We start from the raw sequence: 16,821 nt of genomic DNA, 5'->3' as shown, positions 1-16,821 counted from the left end.
CTCTAAAATACAGCCTTCCCTATCCAAATGACAAATGCAGCCAGGCCCTGCTCAGATCTATTAAAAAAGTTGGTGAAATGATCATTTTCCTAGTCTGCCGTTTTGACTCCTTTGCATCACTCCACTGACCCCCCTTCGCTATTGCATCAAACATAAGCTACTTGTCATCACTTTCAAAGCTGTTCATGGCCTATCCCCACCCCTTCCTATCATCTCTCATTCACTATTGAGATGTCAACTCTCACCTGTGACTGGCCCACAGTGCCAGCCTCCATCACCCACTTGTTAAATTCTGAACAAGCAGCTTAGCTTTCTCCCACGCTGACCCTTATGTTTGGAAGAAACCCTCCCTCCCTCCACCACCCGCCCTGCCAAAAAAAAAAAAAATATCAGCAAAGCTAACGTTATCCTCCTTCAAACCCCGTGTTGCCATGATGCCTACACAATGGTTAGGCTGTTGGTATACTGAGACCACTGCCTGTAAATATTGTTTGATTGTTTCCTTGTACTCTCCAGTATGTCTCTATCCATCTGTTGTCTTCTCTCATTCTTAGATTGTAAGCTCTTTGGGTGCAGGCTGTGTTTGTACAGCACCTAGCACAGTGGGTTCAAGGTCCACGAATAGGACTCCAAATAATAAATTTTCTCTTTATTATTTTGTGTTAATTACCTTTGAGCTTGCTTTAGAAACTCTGCGTACACTCCCACTGAATCACAGCCACCTGTGGGGCAGAGGGTAGCAACCAACTGACATACAGAACAGTTAAGGGGTAGAGGAAGAGGAAGTTTAGGCTAAAGAGAGTAGCAGAGGCCAAGATTCTTTTTAAAAGGAGTTTAAAGTTTGGCTTCTTAATCCATATTCAGCCAACTAAATAAGTGTCTTGGTTTTCATAAGAGAACCCATTAGCTCCCATTGAATTATTAACGTGGGAAAAAAAAAGCTCAGCTTGTGGTTACTGAAGTAGGACGAAAAAGATGGCATAATTTATATGAACCATTTACACCTAGGTAGAGGGTATTACATAGAATCTGATATATTACAAAGTATAATTGACTGCATTACTTGTGACAGTGCCTCAATGCACCATGAATCTAGAGAGCATTATAAAAGTCAAAATTCAATGTTTTAAACCTGTATTAGCTTACTTAAAAAAGAAAAAGCTAGCAGCTATTGTTACATTTTGCTATCCACTCCCCATACTGTCACAAATGCATCTTTGCATAAATGTTGCCCTTCTAAAAAATGAACAGTCTCCTTTTGATAAACAGCCTGGTCTGAAACTTGTAAAGCACTGGGTTTTAGACTGACTATTCACTGAAGGAAAGATTAATGTGTCGTTCTTAAAGGAGTAGCAGCGTTTCTTGCCAGCAAACATTCCACTCCCTTAGCATACAGAATTAAGTCAACAAAAGCCCATGACAACACTGATTAATAGGGAGTAGATGTGGTATATAGAGTATATGAAAAGAGAAACCGTATCCGCAATTTAGGAAAAGCCATATTATTTCACAGAAAGAAAAAAAATAGTATAGGCCCCCAACAAATGTAATTTATATCAGGCAGACCACACAACATGTGGGTTATGTGGCAGGCTGCAGAATAGTAATTATTGCTATATTATAAACCATGCAATGACATTTAACTAAATTAATATAGTTGAATATTTTAGGCCAAAATATTCATAGATGGTTTCATAGAATCTCAGGGTCGGAAGGGACCTCAGGAGGTCATCTAGTCCAACCCCTTGCTCAAAGCAGGACCAATCCCCAGACAGATTTTTGCCCCAAATCCCTAAATGGCCCCCTCAAGGATTGAATTCACAACCCTGAGTTTAGCAGGCCCATGCTCAAACCACTGAGCTATCCAAATTAGGCTCTGAGATCTATATTTAGGCTCTCAACTAAGTGGCCTGTTTTTAGCAGCTCCTGCTGATTTACAATGTGCTTATCAGCATGAAATTAAATACCTAACAAGCCTTAAAAATGTTTTGCAACTAACATATCTGTCCTGGAAGAAGGGAGAGTCTTTTCTACATGAACTCAATGTTGTTCATTAGCAACCATCCTGCACAACAGGCAGTCCAACAAAGTTGGTCCAATGAAAGATACTATCTCACCTACCTTGTCACCCTTGCACAACAGGGGAATTTTAAAGTTCTAGGACAGAATAAAGAATCTGTTTTTTTACTTACGTCAATTTTGGGGAATGGAGATTTCATCCTGCCATGAAGAAAAGCAAGCGGGATGAATTCCCAGCTGATCCGTGCTGCAATTTCAGCTTTGGAGGCCGCCTCAGTTGACACAAATCCCCCCACTAATTTCAGCCTTCCCTCCACTTTGCTGAATCACGTTTTCAAGAGGCAGCACTTACTGCTATGTCAGTGACTCCTACCAGATGGTTCAATTCAGCTTTGTAAGAGATGTTTGGTTTTAAAGTAGCGGCCTGGGGAGCTTTAAATATTAACATTTGTGTTTGTATCACTTGGAGGTGGGGGAAGGGGAAAAGAGAATGGACTGTTAAACCCCAGCCAAATCTACAGTAGATGTTTTTGAGGTTAGTTAAATAAACCGGAGAAGAATTTCTCATTATAGCTTGGTCACAGGTTTAGCCATTACAACTTCTTTTTTAAACTGTCAACAGATCACTTATTTTCTGTTCTGGTTTTGAGATGAGATTTGCTGTCTCATTGAGCTCATATCTAAAAACCTTGCACTGCATTTTTTAAATAATCTGTGTATGCTGTCATGGATTTAAAGGCTCTTATTATATACAAGGCAAAGTTTGTTTTTTCCCTCTCAAAAAGGTTAATTCCTCTTCTGCTTGTGTCTTATATTTGGATACCAGGCCCTCCTCTTCCCTCATTTTATTAGAGGACTTTGTCAAGATCTTTGTACAACCTGGATGGCAATGTCCCAAGGCTGAAACGTGAACTGCAGCTTTTCCTTTGTTTCAAAGGAAGAGGCAGGGGAGGTTGAGCATCTGACTTCTGAATCAGGCAAACATCTAAGGCAGTGTTTCTCAAACTTGGGACACCGCTTGTGTAGGGAAAGCCCCTGGCGGGTTGGGCCGGTTTGTTTACCTGCCACGTCCGCAGGTCTGGCCGATCGCGGCTCCCACTGGCCGTGGTTCGCTGCTTCAGGCCAATGGAAGCTGCTGGAAGTGGCGGCCAGTATGCCTTAGATGTTTGCCTGACTCAGAAGTCAGATGCTCAACCTCCCCTGCCTCTTCCTTTGAAACAAAGGAAAAGCTGCAGTTCAGGTTTCAGCCTTGGGACATTGCCATCCAGGTTGTACAAAGGTACAATGTCCCTTGGCCCGTGCCGCTTCCCGCAGCCCCCATTGGCCTGGAGCATCGAACTGTGGCCAGTGGGAGCTGTGATCAGCCAGACCTGCGGACTTGGCAGGTAAACAAACCGGCCCGGCCCACCAGGGGCTTTCCCTAAACAAGCGGCGTCCCAAGTTTGGGAAACACTGATCTAAGGTCTTGGCCATGTGGAGCATATTCTGTTTCCAGCACTCACTGGCCAGCCGTGGTTGTAACTGCACTGGTGAAAACCTCTTATGTAGAGATGGGAAGTTGTGATTTTCATTGGCACCCCAGAGGAGTGCCACTGTGGCATGCTGTGGCTTCCTTTGCTTACACTAGGGATTTGTACTGGTGGTGCTATTCTGGTGGCTAGCAAGTCAGGAAAATACCCAATGTATACATGACCTAAGATTCAGTATTCCCCCTCTACTATCTTGGGGAATAAGGAAAGCTAATAAATTAAAGCTTAAACAAAAATTTCACTAAAAGGTTAAAAAACGTTCCTGCTAAGCAGAGCTCTTCTACCTGCTAGAGCCTGGAAGTGAAATAGTGTGTTCAGGCAGGGCAGGCTTCTTTGCAGGAGGAGAATGTCAATGTAGTTATTTTCTGTTCACCTGTGCTAAGAGGTTATGTTATCCACTGTTGGAATGGTTGACTTGCATATATGAAAATCTCCATTAAAGACATACACGTTGACTCATTTTCCCAATAAACATAGACACACATAGTGTGCACTCAGCCCTAAACACTATGCCACTGCATCTTCAATAATCTGCCTGCACAAGTGATTTCCTTGTAATTCCAGAATTTATTTCAGAGTATTTTGGGTTAAACTTCTAAACCTCAGCTCTTCAACCACTGTTAGCCTTGAACTTCCAATAAGATGATTAAAGCTTTGTACATCCCCTGATCACACACACTTTAGAAAGAACAGACACAAATTCCTTTTATAGTTGCAGAAAAATTAAGATGCTCACCTTCCCCCAGTATACCAGCAGGACTGCAAGAGAGTGTTTAAACATTTCAGTTTTAATTCATTAATTGCTAAGGTCCCAATAACTTCTTTTACAAAGATATTCTGTTGGCGCCGATTCTAATGAAAATGTTTGACTAGTGTTATGTTATTACCGCACACTGAGTCTCACAAAGCATGAAAGAGTTAAATGGCTATTTACTGTGCTCTTTCTTCACCAAGCATGTTTGTAATTTATACACAATGAGACATTTACTCTTTTGGTAACTGGCTGGAAGCCAATGTACAGAGGTCAATGTCACAGTATTTTCATCACAGTTCATTTACCACAAGCGATGTTTGCCTAGAAAGTCCTACAATTTGCTCCACAAACCTCCCTTCAGATTTTTTTTCTTACCCTTTGTATAACTGGTAGTATAATTTACACTTTAGTCCTCCAAGAAAAGTTATAGAATAAAAAACATTTATGAAAGTATCTGTGGAAATAGAAGACCAAAGTGATGGAGAGATACACTTCAGATCTGAATGAATTACTTGATGTTTAAATATTTATATAGTGCCAATAATGTGCCATGCACTTTATCAACAAGTACGATGACAGCCTCTTTCCCAGATAGTTTACAATATAGAACTGGGCCACCATTCAGTGTTATTACACAGGATTATTTTATCCTTACCCTCAAATATTTGTAGGTAGTTTGTGTGAGGGATGTATTATCTTGAAACAGTTTACTCAATGAAAAAACAAAATCAGTAAGGATGACTACAATAGTTAGAGATGAAAAATATCTACAGCATCAAGTTCTTTCCCTTGCACATGCAAGATATAGTCCCTGACAGAGGATAGATCAGATATAAGATAGTATGAAACCATACTTGATTTTTCCCTCACACCAGCAGATTTGGCAAGTGCTGAAAGATAAGTAGTATGGGGCTGGGGTAAAATGGACTTTTATATCAATGGGCAAAATTGACAGTAAGAAAAGGAAAGAAAGTTGCTGAATAGTAAGCACTGATTGAATCTCTCCTTCATATAACTCCCAAACCATTCACAGAACATTTGGGTATAGCAGAAAAAAAGCAAGAAACTTTCCTACTATTCTTGGTTCACTTGAACACTGATCTCTCCCTCAATCACAGCTGGCTGCAATGATAAGAGGAGGACCTAGTGTGGAATGTTTCACAGCTATAAAAAAGGTTTAGTGGGATAAATTTTTCTCAAGAATAATAAAATTCTAGAAGAAAAGTCTCTTAAAACAGCATTAAGTATAAAAATATATTGTCACTGAAAACAACAATAGAATGCTGTAGTTTTTAATACTCTGAAAACTAGAAATTCAGAAAACCAGTTTAAGGTGCCAACAATATCCTTAACTCCCTACCCACTCCAAGGAAGAGACGTTTTGTTTAGTGAGACTGTGGACCTGAAAGTCAGATGATTATGTTTCTAATTCCAGTTTTGCCAAAGTCACTTTTTGGTGCAATTCTCTGATAAGTGACTACTTCAAAAATGGCACCTTACTCAACAGTCCCGTGTATATTCAAAATGTTCATTAACGTTAGTAATTACAACATTTTTACTCTCTTAGTTCTGCAGAGCCAACACAGCTGAGAGGGTGAACTGGATTCTATTGTTCATTAGAGTTGTAACTGATTGGAACTTAGGAAATAATTGTGCAAAACATCACAGGTGTCACAGATAATATAACTTGGACTGTAGAATCTATCTTATTGCTGGTGATATGAGAGAAGAAAAATTTACCCAGCTTGACTCTCAGATTTGAGACAAAACTGCAGAGTTGGAAATTAGACATCTCACTTGTAAGCTGAGTGTATTTTTATGGAAACCACTGAGTTTGCTGACAAACACAGAACTGCACAGTGCCATTTTTAGTCACTTTTCAGAGCAAAATCACACTTTTAAGAGCCGTACCTGGGAAACTTAATGGAGTACAAGAAAATCTCTTTTCCCCACGGATTAATTTCTTTTATTGGCTGTCTCCCTGCCTGCAGCATCATTAATGCCCATAGAGCTCCCCCAGCGCTCTTTATTTTCCATCCCGTCCCCAGCTAAATTAATGCAAATGCACTCAAAGATGTTTTGCTCCTGTTTAAGACAGTGAGGCCTGGTCTACACTAGGCGTTTAAACCGGTTTTAGGAGCGTAAAACCGATTTAACGCCACACCCGTCCACACTGAGAGGCCCTTTATATCGGTATAAAGGGCACTTTAAACCGGTTTCTGTACTCCTCCCTAACGAGAGGAGTAGCGCTAATATCGGTATTACCATATCGGATTAGGATTAGTGTGGCCGCAGATCGACGGTATTGGCCTCCGGGTGGTATCCCACAGTGCACCACTGACCGCTCTGGACAGCAATCTGAACTCGGATGCAGTGGCCAGGTAGACAGGAAAAGCCCCGCGAACTTTTGAATATTTCCTGTTTGCCCAGCGTGGAGCTCCGATCAGCACGTGTGGTGATGCAGTTACAAATCAAAATAAAGAAAGAGCTCCCGCATGGACCATGCGGATGTGATCGCAGTAAGGGCAGGCAAATCTGTTCTATCAGCGCTCCATTACAGAAGACGAAATTCAAAATCATTTTTAAAAAATCTCCAGACAGACGCCATAGCAGGGGCTCAGCGCACTGCTGCGTGACAAGCGTAACGGAAAGCCAAAGAATGGACGCTCATGGACTGGAGGACTCAAGCTATCCCACAGTTCCTGCAGTCTCTGAAAAGTATTTGCATTCTTGGCTGAGCTCCAAATGCTTCTAGGGTCAAACACAGTGTCCGCGGTGGGTCAGGGCATAACTCGGCAATCTACGCACCCCCCCCCCCAGAAGTGAAAGGGAAAACAATCCTCTCTTGACTCTTTTACATGTCACCCTATCTTTACTGAATGCTGCAGATAGACACGATGGTGCAGCACTCAACACCAACATCCTTGCTCCCCCCCTGCCATGGGTGGCTGATGGTACAATAAGACTGATATCCATTGTCATCATCAGCCTATTGGCACATGGGGCAGTGCAAAAGGACTGGTAACCATGCAGACTAGCATCCGTTAGGTCGATCAAGGGTGCCTGCCCCTAATTTTTCCTGGTAGATGGTGCAATATGGCTGGTTACCATCCTCATCATAGCAACAGGGGGCTGAGCTCCATCAGCCCTCACCCTTCATGTGTAAAGAAAAGATTCAGTTGCCCCTGGACTAGGAGTGGGATGCTGGGCTCCTCTCCTACACACTGCTTAATGTCCTATCTGGACTATCATAGCAGCTGGAGGCTGCCTTCCACTCATTTCTCACTAACAAGTCACTGTGTCATCACACAAGTGGGGGGACAATGCTATGGTAGCCTAGGATAGCTTTGTTTCTACACTTTTTCTTTACAAAATCGTCACGTAAGTCATCGTAAGTAATATTTTGTAAAGAGGCACTTTCAATTGTCAGTATTGACGAGCTTGTCAAAAGTTCCCGACTCGTATTTCGTAAATAATTTTAAACTTGTTTCAATACAGAAAAAGAAGGTTCACCAGAAGCATTTTTGACAGGTATCGTTAAAAATATTTTCAGAATGGTTTCTAGATTTGAAAAGATTGACTGCAAACTGTCACATAAAAGTCTATACAAATCAAATTGTGATCTTGAAGCACAGACCTCATCATTGTCAATAAAATAAATTAAATGTTTCACTTCATCTTCAAAAAGATTTGTGTCTATGTTTTCTCGGTAGAATTCACTTAATTTCTTACTGTAGTGATTTTTCGCATTTTTGTCCATACTTCTGTCAAAAAAGATGCAAAATAAATCAACAGTTTTCTTTAGAGATTCATCTCTACTCTGCAATTGCACTATTATTGTGTCACAAACAACAGTGACGGTCTCAACAATCATCTTCTCTTTCTCTTTTAAATTGATTTCATTGTCTCTAGTTTCACCGAAAAATAACGTCCTTTTTTTATGCTTCTCACCAGATATAGCAGAGAAACCTATATTTTCTGTTAATGTTAGTGCCTCTGCTTCCACCGAGCTATAGTCATTTTGAACTTCCATACAAACTTTTAACTGAAGCTAACAATTATGCAGCATTCAATAAATTTGTATCAACCTTTTGCAGCAATTTGCTGATGGCATTACTTCTTTGAAGTAAACGGTTCCGCAAAAGAGTAAAAACAGCAGTATCGTACTTTTCTGCTAAGGATTTTGCTTCAGTTTTTGCCGTTTTTCAGAATTTGATGTGGCTATGTCTAATAAGGTTTTCTTTATATCATAGCTCATTTTCAAAGCCAAAACGGCACGTGCACAAGCAGACCACCCGGTGTCACAAATTCTTTTGACTAGCAAATGTTTTTTAATTTGTCTGCTCCAAGAGTGATTGTAGCATACTCCACTGATGTGTGGAAACCGAAAAAAGGCATACATGTTTTGAACTAAGTAAAAAAAAAGTGTAGATCCTGCACAAGATTCGGCTGCTGCGTTGCAGATTAAATTTAAGGAATGGCTGGAAAATGGTATGCATAAAGCAGAAGTGCGTGCATTGCTCAGTCTTGCCTGTAGACCTGAATATTTTCCTGCCACATCTGCGGCATTATCAAAGCTCTGCCCATGACAACTTTTGATGTCCAAACCTAAATTTGCAACGAGTTCTAAACCAGTTGTCTCTAGACATTCAGAACTGGGGAATTTTAGTGGGAAAAACAAAGAAATTGCTCTACAATCTCACCATTGCCGGTCACATATCTTAAAATTAATGTTAATTGGTCTACATGGCTCACATCCGGTGTTGAATCACCTATTACGGAATAGTACTTGGCATCCTTTACTTCATCAGTGAATTGGTTTCTGAGCTGCTCTGCCATTATAGTGATGAATTCATTGTAGGTTTGGTGCGTTAAAAAGTTGGTCTTCCCTGAGCCATAATACTGATAATTTTTCAAATGTTCTTTGAGAAAATCATCAAATTCACTAAAATATTCAAGGCAGGTTAAAAAATTACCTTTTTGATTTGACAATGACTTATGTCTTCTTACAGGTAGTCCCAAAGAAGACACCAGTTTGACCGTGGCAACAACATGTCTCAGCACTTTCCTCCAATAAGAACACTCCTTTTCAAACTGAGCCTGTAACACAGAATCAATTCTTCCAGATAATTTACACCTTTGAATGAACTTACACATAGCATTAATATTAGCTTTGGAAGTTTCATGATCAGCAATATGTCTTGCAACATTTCTCCAATTAGAGTGCCCATTGACAAATGTTTGTTTTCCTTTACTATGGTCAGGGAATAATTTGCAAACATAACAATAGACTGCCTTAATGGTTTCCGAAAAAAAATCAACCAAATTCTCACTTCTGTCGTACCATTTTTCTGCATCTTCAGAAAATGGGACTCATGAAGACCTTTAAATTGCTTTCGTCCTGCAACTTCATACTCTCTTCTCAAATTTTCCACATTACCTACATTTTTCGGTTTATTTACTAAGAAATATTCTATCATATCCAATTAAACAAATTTTGGCCATAATGCAATGTCTTCAGGGTAGGTTTCTTTCCTTACTTTGACAAAATTACCAATATTTTCTAGTTCCATTGTCACTTCGGAGTCCACTTGTTCAACTTTTGCAGTTGTTGTGGTATCCCCACAACTCAGCAAGTGATCAGATAATTCAGATGTTTCCTTGCCCATACTTTGTGATGAATGTCCACTATTCAATATTTCAAGCTTTTTAAAATAAGTGACAACCTGTCTTTTTACTTAGCTTTGTCTTCTTTGTCTTTTTGACGGCCAGACTCATTGTGTCGCTTCATTACTGCTAAAAAACGGACTTTGATTTTAGGTAGATGAAAAATGTGTGAAAGAGCAGGGGTGTAGCCACAGGTGGGCTTGGGACCACCCAATTAGGTTTAATGCAGTTAATCCTGCATTTTTATAAGGCTCTGCAAAAACAGGATTTTGAACCATTACATACTAGTGACAAATCACGGGCATTGCTGAAAAGTGCAGGGGAGGGTGCTTTTGTTCAATTGGATAGTTGATCAAGCAGACAGACTTTGCTTGGCAAATGACGATTTCCCTTAGTTGCTGTTATGCTATTGCTGAGACAGTGAAAAAATGGCAAAGCAAAATTCTTTGCTAGACTATTTCGAAAAACTACATTTAGAGCACAGTTCATAGAATAAGTTCACTGAAAGCAGAAAGCCTGGACCGCTTCACGACTTGCAACGCTTATTAAATTCAGTCATTTGTCAGATTTGTCCTGCATTCTGGGCCCCCCTATCGTTGGGGGCCCTGTGCCACCACACAGTTTGGTTTCACAGTAAATCCACCACTGTTCGTGGCGGGGACTAATGGATATCGGCCTGCTGCACGATGAGCATGGCTTAAAGCCTGGGGATGTTATACCAATATAATAAAAACCAGCAGGATCTTATTAAGAGGGTAAGGCAAAGATGCCACATTTATTGTAAATATAAAGCAAAAGATAAAATAAACAATGTTGTTTAACTACTTATTCCTTATACACACATATATATATTCATTCACACAATCATTCATTCAGGTTCTGTATAGGTGTTATAGTTACCAGCCTAGAAGTTGCTCATGTCAAGTTACTGGCCAGGTATCTTGGTCATGAGGATGGAGCCGAGTCTGTGTCAGATGCACCTGATGCTCCTGGAGGCTGGCAGCAGAACCAGAGACTCAAAGTCCTCAGTTTTTGGAGTTCATTCTTATAGGAATTAATTCCTATGTTAGTCTATGGGAGCTGTTTTATCCTGCTGTTGCTGACTCAATCAGCAGATGGCACATTCCTGGTGGCTCCACACTGTTTAAAGTGGCACATTCCTTCCAGGTGTTTGGGGTGGATTCCAGTTTACCCTCCGGGGGTTGTCTGGTGGTCCACTTGACACATTCTTCGGCCGATGGACCCTTTCTAGGCTGGCACCTCCCTAACCATTCACGTACATCAAGCATTCATCAACATACATTCCATAGGCAGAGTCAACTAACGGCTTAAGGCTCACAGCAAGGGTGGTAACATAGTGTCCACTTCAAAGAACAAAGTTAATTAACTTGTTTGTAAGTTTTACATAGTAATAGAGTATCTTTCACAGGACAGATACAATCAATGTTTTCTGCAGACAGGAGCTTACAAGTTTTAACAGAAGAACTAAAAGATTTTTGTACTTGGTGAAACTGGGGGGTTACTGTCACTTGGGGGAATCACTGTTAGTACCTTCTTTAATATCCCTACAGGGACGGGGCATGTCCTGCTCTGAGGCGAAGTCCCAGCTGGGACTTCTACTCCTAAATAACTACTCTAACTCTTAAAGGTCTGACTAAGTACCTATCAACTAACAACAAAGGAGACAGACCAATGGACTGTAAGAACCACTAACATTCTTGCAATGCAAGACAAGGTGCTCCGACCAACCGTCACCGGCGGTAAGAAGGAACTGAGAAGGCGTACAGCCGGTGGCATCTAATATACAGACGCATGAGCATGGCACTCAATAGGGCGCTACAGCTGATCCTACAGATACCATTAAGGCAAAAATCTCCTACAACTGTGCACATCGGTGCGCGCACACCTAGAATGGAATCAACATGAGCAAGCACTCGAAGAAGAAAATAACTTCCTTTGGCTCTCCTGATTTTGTATTTTTAAAAACAATTTCCTGAAATTGTTTTGCTGAAAAATGCCATCTCATAAGGGATAACAATCTTTTCTATGAATTGCAGATGATAAGCTGAAATTAATTGATGAGTAACAGATGGTTTAATATATTCAAACACTTCTTTCTGCATTCAAATGCAAAAGCGTTTAATCCTTTTCTTTTTAACCCTACAGTAAATGTGCAGCAAAAAAGGGAAAAGCAGGATAGCCTCCTCTTGGTACTAGAATCTAAGGTCATTTAATTTATGTCCTTTTATGCCTCTTTATGATGTATAAAAAGACCTTATGAGGGTGTGTATTTAAAAATAGATTTTTACTTTTTTTTTTATATTAAAAAAATCAGGTTTGTCTATTCTGCTAGTTGTAGGAGACTCCACAGATAATTACAGAACTGATATTTATATCAGAGGAATCACACAATTGAAACTTAATTGAAAGGGAAAACTCTGAAGCTAGTTCACTTGCACCTGTATATGGCACTGGTGAATTTGGCCCCAAGTCTCATATAAAAAAAATTCCTATAAAAAAGATTATCCCTCCAAAATTTAATGTAGAATCCAATTTTCGTTTATTAAAAATCTCTCTCCTTCTCTCCCATACACACACAATAGTAATGTACAATGAAAGTTGATATATGAACTAATTACTAAGACACGTCAGAATAATCTATTTACTTTTAAGATCCAGAGACAGTTATTTATAACCTATACCCAGTATCTCTCCTATTTGACTGTATTTGCCAAATGCTTATATAAAACATATGTGACAATGGATTTTATCATTGCATATTTGTTTTTAAAAAAGTAATAATAATTCAAAGTATTATTTTCCCTCCTTGAAATTAGATATACTATACACAAATATATGTTCAGAATGATTATTACTCACAATTTCTGTAAGTCTGTTTAATGTAATTCTGTATTCACTGGATGAAAGCAATAATTTTCTAAATATCTAATACCCATTTCTGACGTGAAAAAAGAAGGATATACACATCAAGTTTAACACGCACTAACATGGCCAAAAGCAGCAAACCAGAAGTTCAGCAGAGACTGTTCAGTGATTTGCCAAGTTTCAGTTTGTGCTGATGTTAAATATGTTTAAAAAACATTAGCAAAGAAAAACATCCCTGAGCTAAAACCAAATGTTATCAGAAGAGGTGTGAGTGGGCATTTGCATACATAAATTATGCCAATTTAATAGAATACTTTTGAAACATTTACAATCTGGAAGACCCTTTCCCTGTTTCCGGTGACTCCATTTCTGTTTCTGTGGGAATGGAAACAGAAGTGAAGGGAAGCCAGAAGCAGAGAAGTTAGAATAGAACTCTTGTAAGTTTTTAGTAGCTGAGGCTGAGCGCTACAAATGCTGTCTTCCTTGCCAGAAGCACATACAGGCATTTGGAGCCAAAAAAACTGTTTAAAGCTTGCTGGCAAGAGGTAGGACAAAGTATCATTAAAAAGAACTACTTCAAAATGTTTTTCTCCCAATTTCTAGATGTAATGATCTGAAAGAAAGTAAACAGGCTAACAAATCCAGACTTGCTATTTAAGTGCTAAGTATTATATTTACGTAGTTATACAGGACACCTAAGCAGCTATAACCTTCATGAGGCAATCAGATGCTGAATTACATAATACCCATTTAATGCTTGAATCAGACCTTTTGCAGTAACAACAAATAAATCGCTCAACTATTGTACCTGAACAGTCGTATGTAATATCTGTACACAGTGAAGTAGGACATTAGTGACTTTACCCCTGAAATATTGATTGTTTCATAGAAACAGAGGCTGGAAATGGAGAAGTATTTCTTTTTTAAGCACCCAGAAATGTGCTAGCATCCTCACAAACAGAGATATGGCCTCTGCTCCAAATTAAATCAAACATGACGCAACAAATGAGGGTGAACTAGAGAAAGAAGAGCAGCAGAGAGATAAGGAGACAAGATTGTATGGTCACGCAGTAAAAGGCATGTGTCAATCCTGATGGTTCAGCTCCTTTATTCTTATTATTTGCTAGTTACATTTCCTTCCTTCACATCTTGTAGGCTTTTTGGTAGGTACTACAGTGATGGGAGTTATAAAAAAATTCCTAAAACTGAAAGGAGGTGGCTTAACAAATAGATTTTGGGAGCTTCTTTAAAGCATAAAGGACAGTATGGGGCAGAGGTTCTGGAGTTTGCCTGCTGGAGGGAGAAAAAACATGGTCGCAGTTTGGAGGAAGGATGGGGCGGGGAGCATTTCCCACCCCCTACTGCAAGCCTGGGACAGGCACGGAATTTGCCCTGGCATATGCAACCCCACTGGCCTGACTGGTGCTGCCCCCCGAAAATACAGAAGTCAAACTACACTTATGAGAAAAAGAGGCATCCACTGATGATGTGAAGGAGGATAATCTTTAAAACAAGACCAGGTAGCAGGTCATATAAACAGGGACTGAGTGAAGTTGGGCCTCAGCAGCAAGAATAAGAAGTTTAAATTTGATGCACATCTGCACAGGGAGAAGATCCACCTACAGAGAAAACTCTTCGCCCCTTTAAGATCTCTCCATCCCTTCTTTGCTTTCCATATCTCTCCTCTTTGTTCCTATTTGCTACGTTACCACCCTCCCTCTTCTCTCTCATTTTTGTATGAAGCTGGGTGAAGCCTGCCTTCACAGAGCAGCTCAATTCCTTCAGAAACCCACAACTCTTTATAGGCAGGCTGTCACTAAGTGACCAATCTCATCTGGGAAAAGGGAGCAGCTTACAGTAGGCTTCAATCCACTGAACATAAAATATGGAACAAAATAATCACTTGGCTGTGCAGCAGGGTATAGCAAAAACTATACAAAATATGGAGTGCCTCCAAAATATGGAGGTAGCTGGGGGTAGCACTCTTTACAACTCTCAGATAACACGATGAAGAAAAGACGGTTACTCACCTGTAGTAACTGTTGTTCTTCGAGATGTGTTGCTCCTATCCATTCCAGTTAGGTGTGCGCGCCGCGCGTGCACGGCATCTCGGAACTTTTTTACCCTAGCAACACCGGCGGGCCGGCTGGCGCCCCCTGGAGTGGCGCCGCTACGGCGCTAAATATATACCCCAGCCGGCCCGTCCGCTCCTCAGTTCCTTCTTGCCGGCTACTCCGACAGTGGGGAAGGAGGGCGGGTCTGGAATGGATAGGAGCAACACATCTCGAAGAACAACAGTTACTACAGGTGAGTAACCGTCTTTTCTTCTTCGAGTGATTGCTCCTATGCATTCCAGTTAGGTGATTCCCAAGCCTTACCTAGGCGGTGGGGTCGGAGTGAGACGTGGCGGAGTATAATACCGCGGAGCCGAAGGCTGCGTCGTCTCGAGACTGCTGCACCAACACGTAATGGGAGGCGAAGGTGTGGACCGAAGACCAGGTGGCCGCTCGACAGATGTCCTGGATCGGAACGTTGGCCAGGAAGGCAACAGATGAGGCATGCGCCCTCGTCGAGTGTGCAGTGACGCGGCCTGGTGGTACGCGAGCCAGCTCATAGCAGGTTCTGATACACGCAGTGACCCAGGAGGAAATCCGCTGGGCGGATATCGGCTCTCCCTTCATGCGGTCAGCAACCGCTACGAACAGCTGGGGCGAACACCGGAAGGGCTTAGTCCGCTCGATGTAGAAAGCGAGCGCTCTGCGGACGTCGAGGGTATGCAGCTGCTGTTCCCGAGGTGAGGCATGTGGCTTCGGGTAGAACACCGGGAGGAAGATCTCCTGGTTGAGATGGAAAGCTGACACTACCTTCGGGAGGAAGGCCGGATGAGGGCGAAGCTGCACCTTGTCCCCATGAAAGACCGTGTATGGCGGGTTGACCGTTAGAGCGCGAAGCTCCGAGACTCGTCTTGCTGATGTAATAGCGACAAGGAAGGCCGTCTTCCAAGAGAGGTATAGCAGGGAGCACGTGGCTAAGGGCTCGAAAGGAGGACCCATCAGTTTGGCCAAGACGAGATTCAAATCCCAGGTTGGGGCCGGGCGCCGCACCGGCGGGTACAAGCGGTCCAGGCCTTTGAGGAAGCGGGAAACCATCGGGTTCGAGAAGATGGACCACCCTTCCACGGAGGGAAGGAAGGCAGATACCGCTGCCAGGTGGACTCTCAAGGAGGAGACCGCCAGACCTTGCTCCTTAAGGTGCCAGAGGTAGTCCAGGATGGTAGGGACCGGGACCAGGAATGGATTAAGACCTCGTTGATCACACCAGAGTGCAAATCTCTTCCACTTCGCTAGGTAAGTGGAGCGAGTGGAAGGCTTTCTGCTCTCGAGCAGGACTTGTTGAACTGCTGCAGAACAGCCTCTCTCCGCGTGGGTCAGCCACTCAGGTACCAAGCTGTCAGATGGAGGGACTGCAGGTTGGGATGGCAGAGTCTGCCGAAGTCCTGGGTGATGAGGTCCGGCCACAACGGGAGGGGGATGGGTTCCCGAACGGAGAGCTCGAGCAGCAGGGTATACCAGTGCTGCCTCGGCCAGGCCGGCGCGATCAGAATGACGTGAGCTCTGTCCCTCCGAAGCTTCAGGAGCACTCGGTGCACGAGCGGGAACGGAGGGAAGGCGTAGAGGAGGCGATCCGTCCAGGGGTAAAGGAAGGCGTCCGACAGGGAGCCCGGCGAGCGACCCTGGAACGAGCAAAACAGGTGGCACTTCCTGTTCTCCTTGGAGGCGAATAGGTCTACTTGGGGAAACCCCCACCTCCGGAAGATTGTGTGGGCGACATCGGGACGGAGGGACCACTCGTGGGAGAGGAACGACCTGCTGAGATGGTCGGCCAGCGTGTTCTGCACTCCCGGAAGAAAGGACGCTTCCAGGTGAATGGAGTAGGTCACGCAGAAGTCCCACAGGAGCATCGCTT

The 16,821-nt window shown here is 42.2% G+C and overlaps 1 protein-coding gene and 1 long non-coding RNA gene across 6 annotated transcripts in view; one reads left to right on the top strand and one right to left on the bottom strand.

Moving 5' to 3' along the window:
• Positions 1-9,809, top strand: part of LOC123363077 — a 51,791-nt gene extending 41,982 nt beyond the window's left edge. Inside the window, exon 4 of the long non-coding RNA XR_006576698.1 lies at positions 9,315-9,809. This is a non-coding gene — a long non-coding RNA (uncharacterized LOC123363077). The remainder of the gene's footprint in view (positions 1-9,314) is intronic.
• LYRM4 (LYR motif containing 4) overlaps positions 1-16,821 on the bottom strand; it is a 151,800-nt gene that overhangs the window by 2,024 nt on the left and 132,955 nt on the right. The window contains exon 3 of one of the 5 annotated variants that reach the window (XM_045003794.1): positions 9,279-9,402. The exons of 3 other annotated variants lie outside the window; for them this stretch is intronic. In XM_045003794.1, coding sequence (XP_044859729.1) covers positions 9,279-9,402 — 124 coding nt within the window. Of the gene's footprint in view, positions 1-2,192; positions 2,885-9,278; positions 9,403-16,821 lie in introns of those variants that run through there. One more of the 5 variants, XR_006576697.1, reaches the window with a different exon arrangement.

The sequence above is a fragment of the Mauremys mutica genome, chromosome 2 (assembly GCF_020497125.1).
Source record: "Mauremys mutica isolate MM-2020 ecotype Southern chromosome 2, ASM2049712v1, whole genome shotgun sequence".
Lineage (NCBI taxonomy): Eukaryota > Metazoa > Chordata > Testudines > Geoemydidae > Mauremys > Mauremys mutica.
This window is presented reverse-complemented; position numbering and strand designations above follow the sequence as displayed.